General features: G+C 42.1%; 1 protein-coding gene across 1 annotated transcript in view; it reads right to left on the bottom strand.

The window, feature by feature from the left end:
• The window catches only part of NEK11 (NIMA related kinase 11), a 268,164-nt gene that overhangs the window by 117,242 nt on the left and 127,535 nt on the right, over positions 1-23,387 (bottom strand). The window contains exons 11-12 of the mRNA XM_036761946.1: positions 21,465-21,558; positions 14,574-14,751 (exon numbers count right to left, since the gene is read on the bottom strand). Coding sequence (XP_036617841.1) covers positions 14,574-14,751; positions 21,465-21,558 — 272 coding nt within the window. The remainder of the gene's footprint in view (positions 1-14,573; positions 14,752-21,464; positions 21,559-23,387) is intronic.

Here is a 23,387-nt window from a genome sequence, read left to right as displayed (position 1 = left end):
ATTTTTTAAAGGCAGAAGAGAACAGAAGGAAAGCCAGAAGGAATCATAGGCAAGCAAAACAGCTTTGAAAATTACATGTTGATTTTATTATATACTTAAAAGGAAAAACAAGGCATATATAAATTCATAATTGCATGTACCATCCTTGTTTCTGTTCTGCTTTTGTATATGGAAATGTTCATCTTATTTGGTATTTGTTAAGTTCAAAAATTTTATTTTAATGTTTAAGGGTATGGATTTGATCAATAGCCCTACCTACCTAAAATAACTACCTTAATTAGGCGAGAGCACCTCTATTGAATCAATCGAGGATATTAAACTAGATGTGAAAAATCATTAATCAATTTGAAAGGAGTAAAAGCCATAAAATAAAATGAAGCTGGATAGGAAGTTGATTGGGATTAGCTGAAGAGATTCTAATGTACTTTGTGCATTTTGCATTAAACATGAAGCCAGTTGGGAATATGAACGATTAGATATTATCATCCAATGTTCCAGGTCCTCACCAACTCAATGGTGGAAGCCACTCCTGCCAGACCCCTGAAACCGAATTGCTTGGGGTAGAAGATAAGAGTCTTTGACTTTTTTCCCACCTCCCTTGACTAAAGGATGACCTTATGAACTTCGAAGGGTCAGAGGATTTTGGACTTTTCCTCAACATCCCAGTGTCCCTAGAGCAACATCAGCTGGCAGCAGTGTCTGCACCCGTGGTGGGCAAACTCAAATACTGAAGAAAGGCAGCTTTAGGACTCTCCAAGGAGCCTAGCAGGAAGTTGGGGCACACCTTGTCCATGGCGCATCTCTGCCAAAGGGAGAAAGGACTTGTGGCAATCAAGAGCTGTGAGTTACCCCTTTGTTTTCTTAGTCTGAGCCCACATTCACTTGGAATCTAATGTATGGGAAGAGAAATATATTTCTAGTTTTGAGGGATGTTTTTGTACCAACTGCTTGTACTGTACCTCCTTAATAAATACCTATTTCTAAATGCTGATTAAGTCTGGCTAGCTAATTTTGGCAATTGATAATCAAAGGGGCAAGTGTACTGTCAGGGACTTGTGAACTAAAAGTACTAGATAAAACACCCCCAACCTCTCAGTGTTACCCCTAGGATCTTGAGGGAAGCAGTAACCAATTGCCATCTGGGGATCCACTCGGACAATGTGAAAAGGAGTCTGGGATAGCAGCCCGAGTCTGTAGAACAAAAGATATCCAGGTTCCTTGCATGTCTTTCCTCCAAGATACCATGTAAATGTGCCCATGGCCCTTCCACTTTACAATAATTACAATATAGACTGGAATATAGAACGAGTAGTATAAAGTACTTGGCAAAATCCAGGGAATTGTATCTTTTCTTGTGTACAGAGCAAATTATCATAGCTCCTCTTCACGGAGCACTCGGCAATTCATACAGCACTACACAACTCTGTGAAGGAGGTAATGTATTACCATCTCCATTTTACAGATTAGAAAGTCTAGTAACTTGTTTACCATAATATGCCTAAGTGACAGCTCACACTTAAAGACAAAGGCAATAAATACCCTATCCACTGTATAGCTGCATCTTGGGAATTAGGGAAAGCAGAAAAGAAAAAGGCTTCCTTTGATAGAAAAAGCAAAGAGAAGGATCACACAGAGTTTTTATTTATTTTTTAACCCAACTGTTCGGGAACAGAACCAAGGATTCATGTTGTTATGTTTTGTTTCTTCCTTTTCGGGTGCCTCAGAATCATAGCATCCTAGATAAACAGTGGTAAGGAAGCTCAGAGGTCATTTGTCTAAACCTTTATTTCATAGATGAAGAACCTGACTGTCCCAGAAGAAGTAGAGGCAAGATTTGAATCCAAAATTCTCTAACTCCAGAATGCAGTATCTTCCTATTGCATTGTCTTGTGGCTTTATAGTATGACTGTCTCCAATGAGACACACACACACACACACACACACACACACACACACAATGTTCTAGATGACCCCCTAATTCACAAAACTCATCTCCTTCTGGTGACTGGTTATTCTAGTGCCTGGAAAAACAGATTATTTTTTACAAAGGATGTCCCAGTGTCCTTTCTTATGAGCCTGTTTTGTTTTCTGGATCCACTAATAGAGTACAGAGAAATTAGGGCCAAGATGTGTGTCTTTTGAACTGGAAACATGCTCATAACAGATGAAGTTGCAGCAAAGAGAATTAAAAGACTTATTATGATAAGCTCCCCCCTTCCCAAATCCATCCTAAACCCTCATTTCTTCCAGCCAACACTTGAGTGTAACAACTAAAAACGAGTTAAAAGAAAAAGCCCGATTGATGAGACTGAGTCAGGTTCCAATTTTATTTTACACCTGTATCTGGGGGTGGAGGGTGGAGCAGTGCCGAGGGAGTGAACCTCATTAAGGATGGAAAACTGATCTTTATGGACACAGATTCAGAGATTCTGTAAATATGCCTTAAAAATCAAAGTGCTCTCCCAGTCTGAGCTTTACAATAATGAGCCTCATTTCACTGAGTACATAATATAGCTTTTCTATGCTAGGATAGACTTCTTAGACACACTTGAGCAATACGATTAAAAAAAAAAGACCTTAAATGATACAACTAGTACATAAGTTGGCTTAGATGAGTAGTTCTCAAACTTTTGGGTCTCAGGATCACTTTACACTTTTAAAAAGATGGAGGAACCCAAAGAGCTTTTGTTTATGTGTGTTAAAGCTATCGATATTTATGGCATTAGAAATGAAAACATCTTACTATTAGTCTGAAAATAACTGTGATCTTGTGGACCACTTGAAAGCATCTTTTGGGGACCCCCAGTCTTCCCCAAACCATGCTTTGAGAACTTCTGGACTACCTGGCATCTGCAGTCCACCTCTGCTTTGAGATTCTGTGAATTTAAACAGTGAGAAAGGAAAGACTGCTTTCCATGAGTATTTATGGATACCATATAGTTTACTTTCTCAGATGCTCACAATTTTCATCTAGCATAAAACAGGATTATAGGTTCATAGCATCACAGATTTACTTTGAGGGCCATCGAATCCAATCTCCTCATTTTACAGATACGGAAACTGAGTCACAAAGAGGTGGAGAGACTTGTCTCAGGTCACACAGCTAGTAAGTGTCTGAGACAGAAGAGTCAGCTCCCATGCTTATTGCTTCCAATTCATATCATTCAAATAGCTCTGCTTTAAAAATTCAAGAGCTGTATCTATAAATATCCTTGTAATTTTGTGGGAACCATGAAACATTTTAAATTTAGTAACATAAACCACACTTCATATCAGGATCACAAGGCATAAAACTCAAGTTGGAGGTAAATCATCAATGTATTTGTGTTTCTATTTGTTTCTTCATCAGAATGCTGGTTATTAGGGCTGTTGCTTTCTTGTCTCTTCAAATCTCCTAACGGTGCCCACTTATACAAAACTGGCTTTGGTATAAAGACACAAAAATGCCTGTAACCATGTTACAAATTCAAATACAAAAACAGTGTTGGAATTCCACCTCTGATGTTTACTACCTCTCCAGATCTCAGTTTCTTCATCAGTAAAATGGCGGGGTGGGGGGGGATGGGACTTGAGGGCCTCCTGACTCCCAGCTCAGTGAAAAAGACTTGATTCATCTGATATACAATCTCCTGAGACAGAGACAAAGCACTGAATGTGTGTGATCTATCACTCTGAACATGCACTGATTAATTCTTTAATAAAAAGCCCATTTCCCAGTCAGAGTATGGATTCCAACCACTCCCCGGTGGCTCTGCAGCAGGTGAACGAATGCATCAGGCGTGACTGGAGCAGACAGCCAAGCAGATGGGTTTGGGCTGCCATTCCATTACTGTTTTCTTTGCAGAATTCCTTGACTTTCCTCATTAAATACAGAGTCTGGCAAAACAGTCTCAGAGACGTGGCTCCTGGTGATGTAACACAACAATGGCACCCACATATAAGTCACTGGAATTCAAGTATATTAGGAGGCCAAAAAGCAGAGGGAGGGAGAGAAAGCAACCTGAGGAGTTCAAGCCTGTCTTTCCACTCAGAGGGAACATGAGACGGGAGATGTGTCTTCTTGGTCAATGTCAGTTTCCTTGAGCCTCCTAGAGGTGAATATCTCCCCCAAGCTGAGCGTGGATCTAGAGGGGGGTTCTGAAAGTTTTCGGCATCACAGACCCCTTGAGCAGTGTGATGGAGCCCTCCCCAGAATGGTGTTTTTAAATGTGGGGGAAAAATACATAGGATTACCAAGGAAGCCAGTTATATTGAAATACAGTTATTAATTTTTTAAACCAAGTTTACAGATTCCAGGTGAATCTCTCCTTCGTCATGATTATTAGTATGTACATTAAAAAGGGATTGTTTTTTACCATTCTTTCAATCCTAAGTGTTTAGCAATGTATCTAGCCCTCAATAGGGGTAGCTAGGTGGTGCAGTGGGGAGAGCACTGGGCTGGGAATCAGGTAGACACCTCTTCCTGAGCTAGCTATGTGACCCTGGGCAAGTCACTTAACTGTGTTTGCTTCACTTCCTCACCTGTAAAATGAGCTAAAAAAGGAAAAGACAAACCATTCCAGTATCCTTGCCAAGAAAACCCCAATTAGGGTCACCAGGAGTGAGATATGACTGAATAACAACAGGTCCTCAATAAATGCATGTTGATTTGACTTAAGTTGGTCTACTTATTCTCCTTTAAGTGATAATGCTAATAGGAGGACAGCCTTAGCTGGCCTTCCCAGCTTTCTTGGTCAGTTGGTGGGGCCTACCGTCTCCCTTTTGATGTCCTTGGCAAAACAGGAAGAAGAAACCATTATGTGACCATGTAATCCCCCTCTGGTATAATCACACTTAAGTGTGAAGCCCTTTTAAGAAGGTTTTTTTAAATCCTAATCATCCTGCTGACTCATAGTCAGCTTGCAGTCCCCTTAAGCCCCCAGATCTTTTTCACACCAACCGCCATCCAGGCCCATTTCCCCTTGAACCTGTGACTTGTAGAACTTTACATTAATCCCTGTTAAATTTCATCTTATTGATTCAGCCATCAGGCTGACCTGTGTAGTCTCTTCAGCGTAAAATTATTGCAACAGAGAAAACAATCTCTTCCTTCTGGTGCTGATAATCTACGAGTCTATAAAACTGTGAGTAATGTGCTGTTAGAGAGCCTGGGTGCTTCTGCCCACCAGCGCCACCGGATATCCCTATGGGTATAAGTTATGCTCCTGCCTGAGATACCCCTTTGGAGCTATTTCATGGGCTGTCTCCTCAAACTCTTCCCTAAGCATCTCTACACATTTTAATATTTGGGGCCAATGATTCCATCAATAAACATTTATTAAGTGCCTTCTATGTGTCATGCACTGTGTTAAGTACCGGGAATACAAAGGAAGGCAAAAGACAATCCCTACCTTCAAGGAGCTTACAATCTAATGGGAGAGATAACACATACCTAACTGCATGCAAACAAGCTATCTCTACAAGACAATTAGGAAATGTCTGTCTTCATCTTTAAAGACCCTAAAGGCCCCTTTGGGCCCCATGTCACTGCTCTGATTGGCTGACTGAAGGACAAATGGCCTGGAAGATGAGCTGGGTGAGTGGACTGTGATGCAACCATGGACAGGTCACCAAATCTCTCTAACCCTCCATTTTCTCATCTGTACAATGGAGATGTTAATACTTGTAGTTCATGATATTTGACTATAGTGGTCACTCTACTCTGAACTCTTCAATGGTGGCATATTAAGTAAAGCTGGACCTTCTTTGCCTGGCATTCGAAGCTCTCCACAGTCTCATGCCATCCTATCTTTCCCATCAATTCCATTAGGTAATGACCTTTTCCTCATCAGACCTCGTCTTCGAAGTTTTCTTACACACTTGCGTTGCTGTTTCTGTTGTTGTTTCTCAAAGAGGACCAATGGCGTGGTATTTCGTAGAATATTGATCTGTGCATGGTTAATTCCTCTTTGAAATTCTTTGGGTTCCATTACTTTAAGTTCTGTGAGGACACAGATTACATATTCCCTCAACTCTGCATCTTACCCAGAGACTAGCACAGTGCTCCGCATATAGAAGACATTTAACATTTGGTGAATTAAATACAGAGAGAAAAATGTAAGGCATATTTGAGAGAAGTTAATTTGGTTAGATTTTTTAAAATGCAGTTTACTGTGATTTAAACTCATCCATATCCAGCTTCATTTGTGCATAATCAGAAAAATGCTGATGCAATATTAATACCTTGTGAAACTATTTTTTCTCCTGCTTCTCACAATCATCACTAGACATTAGACAACAGTAAAAAGGGAGTGAAAAATCAGTCAATTTTGCTGTCTACCAAGAGTTCCAGTAAATGATTTGGCTAAAATAAGGGCTGGGGGAGGTGGAGCCAAAATGGTGGAATATTGGCATGAGCTCAGCTGAACTCTCCCAATATGCCTCTCCAATAACTTTAAAATAGCACCTTATCAAATTCTGGAGCAGCAGGGACAACAAAGGTCAGAGTGGGACATTTTTCCAGCTGAAGATAACTTAGGAGGTCAGCAGGAAAGGTCTATGACAGCAGGGTGGTGGTCCACCTGGAGCGCAATGCATGCGGCCATAACACCAGCAGCAGCACATAGGGGCAGCTACAACAGCAGCTTCTCAGTGCACAGATAGGAAGGGGGTCAAACAAGAAATTACCGGGGCCTCTTTGCTGTTGCTGGGTCCAAGGCTCTGTTCCATTGCCCAGACACAGGAGAAATGGGAACCTGGTCACAGGTCCAGGGCCAAGAGGAGCACCAGCACTTGTGGCTACAGGGGAACAAGGTCCTTTCCTGGGTAAAGACCAGAACGTAGACCAGGCGAGCAATGAGCACACTCTCCTTGGATCATACAACTTTGAAGCACTGAAAACATACATTCCCCCCAGGACTAGCTCTGAAAACAGCAGCATGAAAAAGCTGAAGCTTAGAGCAGTGTTTTCTCTATCCTGAGAGCAGAAACCAACTTTAACACAAAGATAAACATTAAAAAATAGGTTGGAAAAATGAGTAAACAATAAAAAAAGAACCTGACCATAAAAAGTTATAAGTGATAGGGAAGATCAACACACAAACTCAGAAGACAATGATGTCAATTTAGCTAAAAGCAAAGCCTCAATGAAAAAATATGAATTGGACCCAAGCCCAACAAGAATTCCTAGAAGAGCTTAGGAAGGATTTTAAAAATCAAATAAGAGTAGTAGAGTAAAAATTGGGAAAAGAAATGAGGATGATGCAAGAAAATTATAAAAAGTAATCATGCTGAAAACTAAAAATATTAAATAATTAAAAATAAATTCAAAAAAGAAAATTATAAAAAGAGAATCAATAGCTTGGTAAAAGAGGCATAAAAATACTGAAGAAAATACCTTAAATACCTTAAAAATACCTTTAAAATACCTTAAAAAAACAGAATTAGTCAAATGGTAAAAAAAAAAGGTACAAACATTCACTGAAGAGAAGAACTCCTTAAAAAGAAGAATTGGCCAAATGGAAAAGTTACAAAAACTTAGGGAAGAAAACAATTCCTTAAAAATCAGATTTGGACAAGTGGAAGTTAATGACTCCATGAAATATCAAGAAACAAGATAAAGTTAAAAGAATGGAAAAAATGATAAATATCTCATTGGAAAGATAACTGACCTGGAAAATATATCAAAGAGAAATAATTTAAGGAAAAAAAGAAAAAAAGAGAACCAAATTATCAGTATGAAAAATGAAAAGGGTAAATGAACTACCAATGAAGATGAAATTGAAGCAATTATTCAGAGCTATTTTGCTCAATTATATGCTGATAAATCTGACAGTCTAAGTGAAATGGATGAATATTTACAAAAATATATATTGCTCAGATTAACAGAAAAGGAAACAGAATATTTAAAGAATTGTATCTTAGAAAAAGAAATTAAACAAGCCATCAATGAGTTCCCCCCTCTCCTCTCAGGCCTTGGGATAAAAAGCAGGAACAAACATCTGTGGCCCCTGGATGTGGAGGAAGCAGAAAGGGGAGAGAACCAAGAGGCTTTGGCCACGTTCTAGCCCACTTCTATCACCCCCTACACCTACGCCCTAAATACATCATGAACCACTAACCAAATGTACTGAGATTCATTCTGAATGACAGCCTAGCTTGGATGCTTTCAGTAGATTCTTAGTTGAGTGTTTTCAACCTGCTTCCATGAACTTTTTTTCACTATTTTGATAGCTGTATTCTAATAATCCTTTGCATTCTTATTTTATGAATTTAAAAACATTACTCTGATACTCACAGGTTTTACCAGACTGTCAAAGGGGTCACAAAAAATTAAGAGCCTCTGGACCAATCTCTAAGGAACCTGAATTTCCGTATTTTGAAGATGAACTTAGCCTTGGTCCATTCCTTCACACATTCTGTGTTCCAGCTGGACCGGCTTCCTTGTCAGTCTCTGAACACAACATTCCCTTTCCTGCCTTAGGATAGGTTGCCCCTCCCCAATCCTTGGAATACACCCCTTCCTGACCTCTGCCAAGTCTGAGAATCCATACCTTCCTCTGAGGCTCAGCATAGACACTAGCTCCCAGAAGAAGCCTTTACTAGTTGCTAGTAATCCCTCCTCCCTCTTCAAATTATGTTATATGTACTTATTGGTGTAAATGAGAGAGTGGAAAAACCACCAGACTTGGGCGTTAGAGGGCAGGAATAAGATCCTGTCTTTTTCCATTTACTACACGTGAAACCTAGGGTGGTAAATCATTTAACCTCTCGGGTCCCTCATTTCCTTATTAGCTAATAAGCAGCAATAAGGGTTGGATGGTTCCCTTCTGGCTCTAAATGTATGATCCGTGGTGTATCCAACACCCTAGAATATAAGTTGCTTGAGGGCAAGGAGTCCTTTTGGTCATGTTTTTATATCCCCTTCCCCTTCCCCCCTCCCCCAACTATGACAAGGCCTTGCAGTAGAGTAGCACTTAATAAATACTTATTGAACTGAACTGAACCAAATTGACTATTGCTGTGGAGAAGGAGGGAAATAAAAACACTTAACCCATCATTTCTCAAGAATGAATTTTCCTTCCCAAAGAAGCCTTGCAAACACTACTTTCTGCTTTTTTCTTGCTAACTCAAGGTTAACAACATTATTGTCTGTCTTTATTCCCTCCCAGCCTGTCTCAACATCCTCCTCCTAATTTCACTCAGTAAATCAATGACTGGGAATTGGATTCATTGAGTAGTATTAGGTTTTTCCCTTCTTAAGAGAAAGTTGGGCACATCACTTAACAAAGTCAAAAATTGTCATTCGCTTCCCATTTCATGGAAAACTCTTCTGTTGATGCTTTACTGGGAACGGTCATATCAATTTTAGACAGCTCCCCGACAGTCAAGAGGATCTGTGGTCCTCCAGAAGTTGAACAGGTGTCACCCTCTGAGTACTCAGCTGTCCACTGAGCAAAGGTCAGCAGGGAATGTGCCTGAAGAGTTGTTGAAACGACCAACATGAAGGGACAGCTCATTAAGGCCGGTTGGCCGGGAGTCAACAGACCACTCCAGAGTGATGGTGGACATCTGAAGAGTTGGCTTAAGGAGCCATGCTTTGAACCTGCTTTAGTCCTCTGAGTTCTAGATTTCTCAGCAGCTCGCCCATTCCCGACATGGAGGGAATAAATTTCCATAACTCAACCATTTGCTACAGGGCTATAGTGAAATTGTGATACGCTGATTTCAGGGGTCTGTTTAAAATTAATGTACAAATTGCCAGCAGCATCTATAAAGGGATTTAAATATTTATGATTTCTTTAAAGTTCTAAAGGCTCTGTCTTATTTGATTATAACAGCTACTTTGATCTCTAATGGGATTCAACGAAACAACTGTTGCATACTGCGTCCCAAATTTAGATGCACAAGCCTCATCCTATCATTTTTCCCGTCACTAACTCACAGCCTAGAGGGGAAACCCAAAAGAAAGTGAGACTGAAAAGGATTTCCCAAACCAGAAAGGGCAGGATAATTATAAAGACAAAAAAAGGCCTTTTTCACACATAGAGACATGTCCTTGGGCAGACTAGCAGGTTGAAAAGTAACCTTCCCAAAAGGCAGGGGATCTGCAACTAACTTCTGTGGATTTCCCTAGCTTGCAGACGCCTCATTTCATGTTTGAGATACACAATCACCCACAAGCTTGTAACTGTTCATCATTCTAATTAACTATCAAACCAAAATGTTGGGTTTTCTTCCCCAGACTTTGGTAATGGATGAGCCGAATGCTCATAATTAAATTAAGATACTTACAGATGCGGCAATTGTTACACCAACTTTATAGTTCTTAAAAAGAATAATTATTTCCTATTCCATTTCAAACAGATTCTATTCTCATCCTGACCAATCGCATAGATTCCTTAATTCCATTATAATTCTAATTCCATTCAGTTAAATATGTTATGTTTTGGGTTTTTTTGCTTCAGAAAAGCCAGTGGAAATAAAGAGTTGACAGACTCCCCTTGAGTTAATAACTATTCCCTCTGACAAGTTATTTCTCTCAAACTCAGAAATTACTATATTGGAATCTGGAGACAAAAACCAACAGGGCAAACAACTTGTCATTTACAATCATACGTTAAAAAACCATTGAAACAAGGTCACAAATAAGGATCCAAGTGACCATTGGATATCATCTAGTTCAACCCCCTGATTCTAGAAATATACTTAATTCTAACTCATGAAGGATTTAATTGAGAAAGGATTTATTAAGTGTCTGCTATGTGCCAGGCACAAAGCTAGCCACTAGGGACATAAAGGAAAAACAAATATTCTGTGCCCTCAGGGAGCTTATGTTCAATTGGGGGAAACAACCTACGCACAGAAAAGTAAATTGTGCGTATGTGTGCACATGCATACGCATGCGTGCATGTGTACATGTTTGTATATATGTGTATCACAGATATATATGAATGTGTATCACAGATATATGTATATATACTATATATAATATACATGTATATAATATAGTAATTTCTAGGGGAAGGGAACTTGCAACTGAGTGAATCAGGATGGACCTCCCTTAAGACAGGATGGCATTTGAGCTGAGTTTCAAGAGATGTTAGTGATTCCATGGGCCAGAGTTGAGCATTAGAAGCAGATTCAGGCATAAGGGATAGCCTGGGCAAAGATGTAGCATTGGGAAACCAATGTTCTGTGTGGAGAAGAGTGAGATAGTTCGGTTAGAACGTATGGTGAGTGAGACAGAGTAATGGTAATCAGGCTAGAAAGACTATGGAAGGCTTTAAATGGCAGAGAAATCTGCATTTTGTCCCCATGTTGATGAGGCTCTACCAAGGAGTAACACAGCAGCCCTGTACGTTAGGACTATCAGTTTGATACCTGAGTGAAGGATGGACTGGAGAAGGGAAAGACTGGATTCAGGAGGTCACTGCCGCAGTCTCAGTGAGAGGTGATAAGTACCTAGCCTGGGATGACTGTGGCTTTGGTGTGGGTCGATAGATGGGAGAAATCTTGAGGAGGTGGTTGACCCTTCCATGTCTAATACCTATAACTGTAGACTTGCTCTTCAACATCTCATTGACTCGGGAGGAGAGAGTGAGACTTTGCACAATTCTCAAGACATCTCTGCTGGTACGTCATTGGTCCTATTCAAGAACAAAGGACTAACATGACAACAATAACAATTCTTTCTCTGTCTGTATGCCAACAAAGGGCTCTACCCTCCAAGAGAGCACATGTCAACTTCTCATGCCGTTTTATTGCCTTTTCAATGTTGGATTCTAATAGGGAGAGGACCACTAGCCAGTATTACTGATCCAAGGCTTAGTTTTGGAAAAGAAACATAAATAATAATGTTAAACATAGAGCAACCCCTGGAAAATGCCTAAGAAAGTTCTAAGATATGAATCCACTTCATGCACATATGTTTATATCAATAACATATCCTGTGAAATTGCTTTCCTGATACATCATTTTTGGAAGCCACAAATTGCAACCCAAAGGTCTTCATGCTCTAGTTTCCTTATAGCTGAAGAAGAGACCACCGACTTTAACAAAAAAACTAGCAGGCTAAGCTTACCGTGTGAATTTGAGCTGAGCTAGACAGCTGATCCAGACTTAGAATTTAGAAAAGGAAGGGGCCTTAGAGGTCAGCCAGTCCAACTCCCTCATTTACAGATGAGAAAACAGGCTAGAGAGATGAAGGAGCATATGCAAAGACACATGGAGAATAAGAAGCTGACCTTCCATTTGAACCCAAATCCTCTAGCTTCTCTCAACCCTTGTTCCCGTATTTAGAAAGACTGTTGACCTTGCAGTCATGGGACCTGCTGCCTATGACCTGTAAGACTTTGGGAAAGTCATTTAACCATGCTGGGCCTCAGTTTTCCCGTCCCGTCATTTTATATGAGAATAGGAGCTAGATCAGGGCTGTCTAACCTTAGGTTCTTATTAAAACAACAGACAATATATTTTGATTTGCCATTTTAGTGAGAGCTGTGTGGTAGCTCAGCTTCTTTTACTAAAGCATTTATGTAAATTTCTATGCTTGTAGGTGGGCCACATAAATCACACTGGGGGCCACATGCAGCCCTGAACTAGATGACCAGTAAGGTGCCTTCCGGCCCTGGGTCCTAGGCCTGGATTGGCTGTTCACCTCAGGCCAAGTTCAGAAATGATTTCACTTTACTTTCACTTGACAAACAGATCTATGATCTTGTGATCCTACTTGAGTCATTCATCCCCTAAGGAGGTGACAGAATGAGTTACCTGCCCTCCACTGACCATCCAGGACAGTGATCTTGAGCTTCCATTCCTGGCAATAAGCAGACATCCATAATTTTGATTCTCCAAAATATCTTCAGGTTAAAAATAGGGAATAGGGACCTAGATGTGTAATGCCTTTGGTATGGGAAACTCCCAATCAATCAGTCATTTAGTCAACAAGCAGTGCTAATGTACCAGGCACCATGCTAAGAGTTTGGAATATAAATACAAGCAGATAGAAAGATAGCCTCTGTCCTGCAGGAGCTTATATTCTAATGAAGGAAGATGATTTCTGAAGGAGTTGTAGGGGAAGGGAGGTGGAAAAAGACAAAGGTACCTGGCGGCCTGGGCTTAGTAGATGAAGACTTGAGTACAGGATGGCCTGGAGAAGAATGAGATACAATTGGCCTGAGCTTCCTTCTTAAATGGGGGTTCTGGGAGGGGCCATCCAATCAGAGAATCAGAGGGCAGTGTGGAGGCTACTTCCAATGAGTGGACTTCTGGGCTGGAGGATGAAGAGCCCAGGCAAGGTAGCATACAGTGCAGCCTTGGGTGGAATCACCCCCTACCAATGCAGGTCAGACCATTCTCTGCAACTTCTATTCCCAGTTACTTAGAACACTAAAAGGTTAAATTCATGTTAGAAACAAGATTTGAATCTGGCTTTGAGGTTGATTCTCAGCTATCAGTGAGGGGAGCTTGGTGGCTTATCTGTGATGAAAAGAACAAAGGCAGATTTGTTTTCTTTTGCCCTATCAACTTTATTTTTACTTATTTTTAATTAGCAATTTAATTTAGAGAGACTTCTTAGTCTTTCTAAAAAGCATAGATCTTATAGAAACTATTTTCAAAAGGGGATAAGATCAAACTGTAGATACTTACCGTGTTTCCAGGTTCTGAGCTGCTGCCACTACACTAAGATGATTTTGTGTGGCACATCCCACCAGGATAAGTATTTCCCAAATTCTATCCACCGTTATGGAGATACCACAATCTATGGGGACTGACTGAACAAACGGTAGTATATGAATGTAATGGAACACTATTGCGCCATAAGAAATGGTGAAAGGGAGGATTTCTAAGAAGCCTGAGAAGACTTGTGTGAACCAATACAGAGTGAAGTGAACAGAACCAGAAGAATGATTTAGACAGTAACAATAACTCCATAAAAATGGACAGTTTCAAAAGACTTGAGAGCTCTGATCAACACAAAGAATGACAGCCACTTCCTGACTGAGAGGCCATGGATTAAATACACAGAATAAGAATGAGAAACACGGTTTTGGGCAGGGAAAACATGATAATTTGTTTTGCAAGACTGTGCACTTTGTTACAAGGACTGTTTTTCTTTTCCGGTAAGGGTGGGTCGAGAAGGTGGAAGGGATAAAAGATAAATCATGCTCATTAAAAATAAATAAAAAGAAAGTTAATATAAAACAAGTCGGACTGAAATCTTTGTTCTTCTTACCACAGATAAGCCATCCCCCTCCCCTCCCACTGATAATAAGCTGAATTTACATATTCATTACACAGTTTCTCTGGGAAGATAAGGTCCTGTGGTAGGGGGAGGAAGGGTGGGGCACCACTTTTACAAGGCCACCATACCAACAAAGTGATGATGCTTTCTGAAAGATAGCACAGATTAACAAAAAGAGTACTAGCCTTGGAGTCAGACACTTATTAGCTACACAAGCCTTGGCAAGCCCTCTCTCATGCCTCAGTTTCTGCATCTGTAAAAAGAGGGAGTTGGATGTGATGACCTCAAAGGTCCCTTCCACCTCTAAGAAGTATGATCTGATGATGCAAATAAAATGCTGAATTCTCACCATGATCCTCTAGTTCATGCGTAGACAGTCTGTCTGAAGCTGCCCCCTGACTTGGCTCCTGTCCCGCAGAGCCCTGGGAGGTGACTGGCTGAGAATGAGTCAGGGGCAGCTCTGCCGGTGTCTCCTCTTCACTTGGCTCAGATTCAATCAAATGTCCTGAAGCCTGTTCATCAGATTCCTTGGAGGAACACGAAGGTATTTGATTAGCAACTAATTTAAAAGAAAACACCAAGATTACAAGGACAATCTTTTTTTTTTCTTGTCTTGGAAACTGCTTAGAATGAAACAGACAGCCCTGCCCTCCCACCTTCCTTCCTATTGATAAAGGTATTAAAAATATGACATATTAAATTCCCAGGAGGCAAGATCATGTCAAGAAAAGGGAATTAGAATTTGAGTAGGGAGAGCTGGGGCTGCTCTCTCTCACTAACTAGCTGTATGACCTTCTGCCAGTCTCAACCTCTATGGAGCGCCTCCTTATGTTTAAATGGAGGCAGCTGGACTAGATGAGGCTAAGATGCCTTCCAGCTCTAAAAATCTGGAGTTCTTGAGCCGATATTTGCCAAGGTAAAAGCAATGTAATCCTAGAGCTAATGGGAAACCTGAATATTTGGGGAGAACTCAGAGGGTCCAAATCTCTAGAAAGAAGCCTGGTATCAATTAGCATTTCAAATGATTAAGACTGTTCCTGCAATGAGTCCTGAGGCTAGCGATGAATTGACCCATTTTCTTTTGGCAAATAGTTAAAATACACACACAAATAAAAGCTGTCATGCAGAGATACTCCAAGAATTTCTCCTTACTAAGAGCAGAAGGGAAAGTTCAAACTAATCTTCTTAAATTAATAAGTAAAATGCACCAGCGCCCTGGCCAGGGTTGGCATTTGGGAGATGGCAGTCACGCGGCTTTTTAAAAGGTGTGCGTGCTGTGTGCCGTGATTGTTTTGAGATGCAAGGGAGACCAGCAGGTCCCAAATTTCAAAGGTTCAAAGCTGCTCCAAGAACAGTTTTAAGAACAAAGGGAGATACTGTGAAGCCTGTGAAACGGGGACTTTCACATTTCAGAAAGTGCTTCTGTTCCCTGGAAAAGGGAGCCTCAAAGTCTTTGGTCTCAGAAACCACCAAGGGGGTTACCATGGACTCTCCTTGGAGCATTTGCTCCCCCTCTGCAAGAAGAAAGAGGGGCTTGATTTAATCTATCTCAAATACTTCATCACATATGGAGCCCCAAGATGTGCAATATCAACATATCAATCCTGGTAGTTACATACCTCACACGGAGACATGATTATGGTCCATGTGCATTTTACAGGGAAGAGCTGGATGTGTCTGTCTCTGTCTTGTACAGACCTAGTTATTTCTATGTTTGTCTCTCCCATAAAAGGTGAGCTCCTAGAAAGTAGGGATCATATATTTCCCTCTCTTTACACCCCCAGTATTTAGCCCAGTGTATTTAGCATACAGTAAATGCTTAATAAATGCTCATGACTCATTTCTCTGGACATCATACACGTAGGGGAGTTCGCCCTTCAACTTAACGAGATAACAGGGCCTTTGGGCCTTCCCTCACTTCTGCAATAAGTCCATTGACTACTCCTTTGAGATGGGAGATAAATGGCCATATGTCACGATTTGGTTGGCTCAAGCCACCATGGGTCAGAACCACCCCTTTGTTCCTGTCCTAGAAAGGGGGTGGGAGGCGTCAGTGACAGAATCAGCCCTTTGCTTCGGTATAGAAACTAGTCAGTCCCTTGTCGGTCCCTTTCCCCGCTGGTGAGACTAGCGGGCCTCTGAGATGGTATTATTAATAATAACAATAATTAATAATAACAATAATAACAGCTAGCATTTATGCAGTGCTTTAAGGTTCACAAGGTGCTTTCACATACACAGAGTCCATATAAATAAAGCTTTAAGTTGCCCTAAGACTTTTGGGACACCCTGTACTGTCTCACCTGAGCCTCACCACAAGCCTGAGAGGTAGGCGCTTTTATATGCCCTATTTTATAGATGAGGAAACTGAGGCCGAGAGAGGTTAATGGCTTGCCCAGGATCACACAGCTACTAAGTGTCTGACACAGGATTTGAACTCAGGGGTCTAGCCATCTCAATTCCCTTTCAACTCTGAGAATCGGATTCTTACTTTGGTTGCATCGCTTTTTGGGGCCCTTTTTTCTTCTTATCGGATCACAGATCTGCAGCTGGGCTGGACCTCAATGTCCATTCATTTTACAACTAAGAAAACTGGTGATTTGCCCAAGTTCCCACGTGTAATGAATCTTTGTATACTTTGCTACAAGGGACAGCCACCCGGGTAGGAGAGGGAGGGGGGATGTTTCTGTAAGAGAGGGTGATGTGAAAACAAAAGATACCCATAAAAATGTAAAATTCACCAGAAAAAAAGAGTGCTCCCTCCCAGAGGAGGTGAGAACTGGGGCTCAGAGCTGCTCTGGGCCCTGGTTATGCCCCGACCCTCCCTGATCATCTCAGTGGCCCTCGTGAAGACAGCTTTCCTGATGTGGTCTCATGTTCAGTTTTCAGGATTTCAAAGCCCGGCCTAACCCAAGCAGAGCCTGTCCACCAGAGTCAAAGTGATGGCAGGGAGGTGTCAGAACCATCCCCTGGAGGACCTTGCCCCTCTCCTGGAGCCTGACTCTGAGAACCTTTGCCAACAGCCATCCATGGGCAGGTTCTTCTGATTAAGCAGGCCTGAGCGCCTTCTTTTCTCAAGCTCTGTCTCTCTCAGGGCTGCAGAGGTTGCTGCTTGTGTAAAAAATAAAAAACAAAACAAAACAAAAATCTGCTTTTTTTTTAAACCACTGTCTGGACAGGGCAGGGAGGGGGATCAAATGAAGAAAGGAGCCCCAAAGGGACACTAAAAAAGTGAAGTGCCATCCTCTCCTCCCCCTTCTTCTCCTTCCTTATCTTCCTTTCCTTCATTCTCTCTCCTCTGATTGAACCATTTTTCCTCTTTATTGCACTGTGTCTTCTTACTTGTCTCTCAAATTGTACCTTTTCAAGGGAGTGAAAAGCCCTTTGGTCTGAGTACAATGCATGGGGCTCCCCATTTCCTCTCACCTTTGTTCTCTGGATATCATTAAATGGGTCCTATGCCACTTAACCTGCTACCTCCTGGTCTGGTCTCTTTCCTTCATTGTTTTTAATGGAAACCCCCTTGGGTTAGGCCTCTTTTGCTTCTATCCCCACTGACTTCATTTGTTGTGTTTCCTAAACAGACCATAAGAAAGTCTGCTGCCTCTTGGTCTCTTCAGGGCCTCATCTTCCTGAGGTTCTTAACCCTTTTTGTGTGTTACAGACCCCTCTGGCAGTCTGGTAAAACCTATGGACTCCTCACAATAATGTTCTTGAAAGCATAAATAAAACACATGGAATTACAAAGAAACCAGAGGTTAGCACAAATGAGGACACAATTTTTTGGGGGGTGTTTCCCATCTAATTTTACATTCCCCTGAAATCTCTCCACGGACTCCTTGGGGGTCTGTGACCTTGCCAAGTTCAGAATCCTTCATCTACACATACATTACTTCTCAAAGCTCTAGCCCTTGCTTCTTATTGATTGAATAATATCTATTTCTGTGAGCAATGACTTGTTCTATCCACCCTTGCCTACATGTAGTTGCAACAGCAATCTGCCTACCCAGAATTCAGCTGCCTGCAACCTGAACCCACCAGGAAGGAAACATAAAATATCTCTGGTTTCACAGAGACCATTCAGTAAAGCACACATGCTTTATTCACTCCTTCAGAGCCTCACTCAAAGCCCATTTGATCTTATTGCAGACAGAATTGTACGGAATTTCGCTATCTCTTTTATGAAGACATCATAGATTAAATGTAGCAAATTGGAGGCGAGGAAAGGGACTGCTTTCGTCAGCCAAGAACAGAGACAGGCAAACTATAAAGTAGTGAGAATTCACAAAGCACAGCAGGCTGGGGCCACTTAATGTGAGGGCAAACTGGCTTATAACGTCAACAAACCAAAGACATCACTATGTTATATAGCACAGAGCAATAACTGGTATCCATGGTGATGAAGTATGTGGAGGTAGATAGGTAGGGAGGTAGAGAGAGAGATGATAGGGAGGAAGGAAGGAAGGGAGGGAGGGAGGAAGGAAGAGAGGGAGGGAGGGAGGAAGGAAGAGAGGGAAGAGGGAGGAAGGGAGGGGGAAGGAAGGAAGGAGGTAAGGAGGGAAGGAAGGAAGGAGGTAAGGAGGGAAGAAAGGAAGGGAGGATGGAAGGAAGGGAGGGAGGAAGGAGGAAAAGAGACAGAGGTAGACAGATAACAGATACATGGAAAAACAGATACAGATAGAAAGATACACAGAAAGAAAGAAGTATAAAGATGTATACATACATATATACATGTATCTATATACACACATATATATACATATACACATGTGTATACGTATATGACAGTGGTAGGTGTTGATACCCTAGAAATCTTCTCTCCTAAATAATAATTATACCAGAAAACAAAAAGGACACAGAAATATTTATCTCTTAAGAAGATAAATAGGGGGCTCAGAAAGTAAAATAAATGATCAGACATGGCCCTGTTTAAGATGATGGTATTAACAGCATTTTTAGATGCCACAGAGTTACTTCAAGAATAAGGTATTAAGTAGCTTATTAGATCCCTTAAAGCACATATTTCTGTGTCTTTGCTTTTCAATTTCCAATCTCAGGAAATTTATATGTTTGTGTCTTTGTCCTGTCCTGGTCATTTAGGAATAAGTTGCTCCTCTATAAATTGCTCAGCCCTTTCACCCGGAGCTGGGGGGATGGACAGCTAAAGATGACTAGCATGACTAATAAAGATTCATGGGCCCCTCCCCTGACTGGAAAGGAATCCCACCAATGCTCGTGCTTAGGATTCTCTGACTTACTCAAGATGAGAACCTGGGGTTTACGCCCTCTGGAAAGGAGAATCCAGACCTTTGTCTGCCTCAGTATGCAACCCTATAGTCCCCTAATATCTGCATCCAGAACCCACTGGCTGCCCACTGAGAGCTGGGATTTGGCTCAATATTCTTGTGTTTCCATGCCTCTGAATCTGGTCAAAGTGGGAGTGAGGCAGAGAGAGTGTGCGTCTTGTATGTGAATGCATACTGACTCCAGTGGGTGAGGAGAGAGCAGAAAGCTCCACTCTCTACCTTGGAATGAAAGAAAAAGAGACAGCTTCTAAGAGCAAGAATAGATGCTGGTGATCACCTGAGGCATAGCCTGACTTTTCAGAACGTAGAAGCCTTAAGACCCCTGGTCAAACAAGGCAAGAGAAAAAAGCCTGCTGTGACCTCCTTGAATGTCCTCTTGGTCACCAGCTCTCAAGAGCACGGCAGGCAATGAGCAACCCTCGGCCCCTAGCCCACAGTGCTGTTTTTGGGCTCTAACACCAGCCCCAACCATGACAAAGGATCCTTCTGCTGACCAGAAATGGGTTTAGACAGCCAGCAGAATCAGAACGCAGGTGAGACTTTGAGGATGACCCTAGAGAATCAGAGGAGGTGAATATACTTCCGGAGGATATGGGAGAGCCTGGCATACTAGGGGGATGTAAGACTTTAGGACAGGCTCCTCCTAGACAGACAACTGGATTTTGAAACATCCTCTGTGCCTCTGTGCAATGCAATTACATGCAAGTATTACTTTTACCTGGGGGCCATTTTTTATTGTAAAACGATTCCTCATTTTACAGATGGAGAAACTGAGTCTGCAAGGTTAAACCCTGGGCCACACAACTAGACCACATCAGAGGCAGGTTTTGAACCTGGGTCTTCCTCGCTCCAAGTCCAGTGCTCTACACAGATTGTGATAAGGCTGTGCCAGTGGGGCACAAGCTTTGCTAGTTCTGCCCAGCCAGAAAGGCTTCAGATACAGACCCTGGGATGAGCCATATGGTCGGATGTCCGGGGACTGGCCTAGATAAGTTTGGAAGGGCTCGTCCAATGAGATAATAGTGGTGAAGCACTGAGCACATAGTAGGCACTGCATCACTGCTTATTCTCTTCCCTCTAACCAACTAGATGGTCTCACAGGGATGAATTTTCCCTAGGGTTGCAGCTGGGCATTTGCAAAATCAGACCAGCGTAGGTCAGCATTATCACAATGAGGGTAAACAATGACAAAGGCAGGACATCCTGGACCACTGCTTGAACAACATTGGGGGAGGGGAAATGCATGGTAAGGCAAGAAATACAGCAGACAGAGCACCAGGCCTGGAGTCAGGAAGAGCTGGGTTCCAATCCTGCATCAGACACGTACTAGCTGTGTGACCCTGGGCAAGTCACTTAACCTAAGCCTGTCTCAGTTTCCTCATATGTAAAGTGGGAATAATTACAGCACCTACCTCCCATGGTCGTTGAGAGGATAAAGTAAAATGAGATAACATTTGCAAATTACCAAAGCTCTGTATAAATGCTATCATCATCGGGAAGTATGGAGCAGACACAGTATAGCCAAAAAATTTTTGAAAAGCGGTTGCTGTGAATTCAGAGGATCTGGGTTCAAATCCTGCCTCTGGCACGTGCTAGCTTTGTCATGCTAGGCAATTCACCTAACTTCGCTGGGCCTCAGTTTCCTCATCTGTAACCTGACGGGGCTGGATGAGATGGCCTCTATGGTCCTATGGGGCCGAGTGAGAGGAGGGATAGGCCTCTACAAATGTGCTATGGGGAGATTGAGCTCTTCGATATATAGTAATCTGCCTAATCTGATGTGGGCCAATAAACATTTAGATACATCCCGATGCTCCTCCCTGGAAAGCCACAGCAGGTGGTGAGTCAACGGTGCCGATCCTGGGTAACCCAAAGGTAGAATGTGAAACCCAGAACAGGTACGAGGCATTGAGTAAACACTCAAGAGGACTTACATGCAGCGCGTCTACACCCAACTGCTGGAAGTGCCGGGATCGCAATGCTTGCATTCGCTTGGCATTATCCTCGTATTTTTCTTCAGCTAACTTTCTGCAAATCAACAGTGTATACACAGGTATAAGTAAAATACGTGAGGGTAAAATATACACCAGCATCACACAGGCCGAGTCTGTTTTCCTCCCATAACAGAAGGGAGATTTCTGGCTGCCAAGATAGGTCCGAGTCCTGGACAAAGCTTCCCTCCCTCCCTGCTCCTACCTCTTAAATGCTGACCCAGAGTTTATATGGCATCCTGGAGTTGGGATTTGCCTTAGAAAAGACACATAAGAGACATCTTTAACAGCCCTTTATGCCCCTTAAACTTCACAGAAAGAGAAGATATTCAGGCTCTAGAAATATTTACCATAGAGTGACAGGTTTGGAGTTTTCAAGTCTTTGGTTCAAAGCCTGCTTCTGGCATATCTCTATGACCCTGGGCAAGTCACTTATCCCCTAGGTTCCTCAGGAAACTCTCTTTGGATTGAAGGAGACAGCAGAGTCCCCAGCAAAGGATCCCGGGAGCAGTCACAAGACCTGGGGTCCAACGTGCCCCTGGCACTTACTCCATCTGCAGCCTTAGGCAAATCAGTGCCCAGTTTCCTCATCTATAAAATGAGACGGCCTCTAAGGCACCTTCCAATCTGGAATCTACGTCACAAAAGGTTTGCTCTTGATCTGTAAGTTCCAACACCTACAAAACCACCAAACCTTGGGATGTTCACACTGAAAAGGAGAGAACTATTGTGTCATGGATAATGATGGCCTTTAAGTTGGGAGAGTCCTGAAAGCAATGTATCGGCACATTTTACTCCAGTTAAATGGAGATGGAGACTTTTCTCCTTGCTAAATAAAGGTTAGGCAAAGGATAAAATGCATTTTTCATTCCTTCCTACTTGAGTTACTTCTCTGTTGTTACAAGCATTTTTACAAGAATAAGCAGATGAACTCTGCAAATGTCCATTCCTGATGATGCTGTGAAAACCTTGTAATGTTTTTTACAGCCTTTCCCCCTAAAAGCAGCTTGCTCGCACGCTCTCTCTCTCTCTCTCTCTCTCTCTCTCTCTCTCTCTCTCTCTCTCTCTCTCTCTCCCTCTCTCTCTCTCTCTCTCTCTCTCTCCCTCTCTCTCTCTCTCTCCCCTCCCCTCCCTCCCTCCCTCCTTGTGCTTCCAAAAGATGCTGGCAAAAATGCCCAATTTCATCTGTAGGTTTTCAAATTCACATTCATATAACATAATATAATAATTTTTGTAAAGACTAAAAACAAAATGCAAATTGTTTTCCCCCTTTGTACAAAGTCAAGCGATTTTCTTTTCTTTCCTTTCTTTCTTTCTTTTTTCCTTTTTTTTTTTAGGGGAGAGGTATTTTTTGGTAGGATTAGGAAACATTCTTCATTCAATAATCCAGGGTTGGACAGTATAAGGGGCCAGAATCAATGAAACTGACAGATCCTTCTGAGACTCCCTTTCAGCCACCAGCGGCAGCTTCTCCTTCCTAAATCGCTTTACCAGGGAGACTGACAAGGAATGAAAGGTGCAGGAATGAGTTCCCTTCCTTTTCTTTGCTTTGCTGGCCATCTCCCATTGCCAGAGGTGATAAATGGCAATGAAGCTGCCAGGGAAGGCTGAAGGTAAGGACTGAGATAATCCACAAACAGCTTGGGCAGCTTCTGAAGAATGGAGGGTCCAAGGCCGTTCAGAAATGGAAGTTTCCCTATAATTACTGCCTCCAAGAAGCAGAGTGAACTCTCAGCATGGCCTGAATACAGGCTTTATGAAAGGTCTCATTGCACACTCAAAAAGTTCTCTCCTTTCCAATTTCTTTCAACCGTTTTATACAAGTAAGTTCTTCTCTAGGAAGATGAGTTGTGGTATACTCGCACC

This window comes from Trichosurus vulpecula, chromosome 5 (assembly GCF_011100635.1).
Source record: "Trichosurus vulpecula isolate mTriVul1 chromosome 5, mTriVul1.pri, whole genome shotgun sequence".
Classification (NCBI taxonomy): domain Eukaryota; kingdom Metazoa; phylum Chordata; class Mammalia; order Diprotodontia; family Phalangeridae; genus Trichosurus; species Trichosurus vulpecula.
The sequence above is the reverse complement of the archived record's forward strand: the minus strand, read 5'-3'. Positions and strand labels throughout refer to the sequence as shown.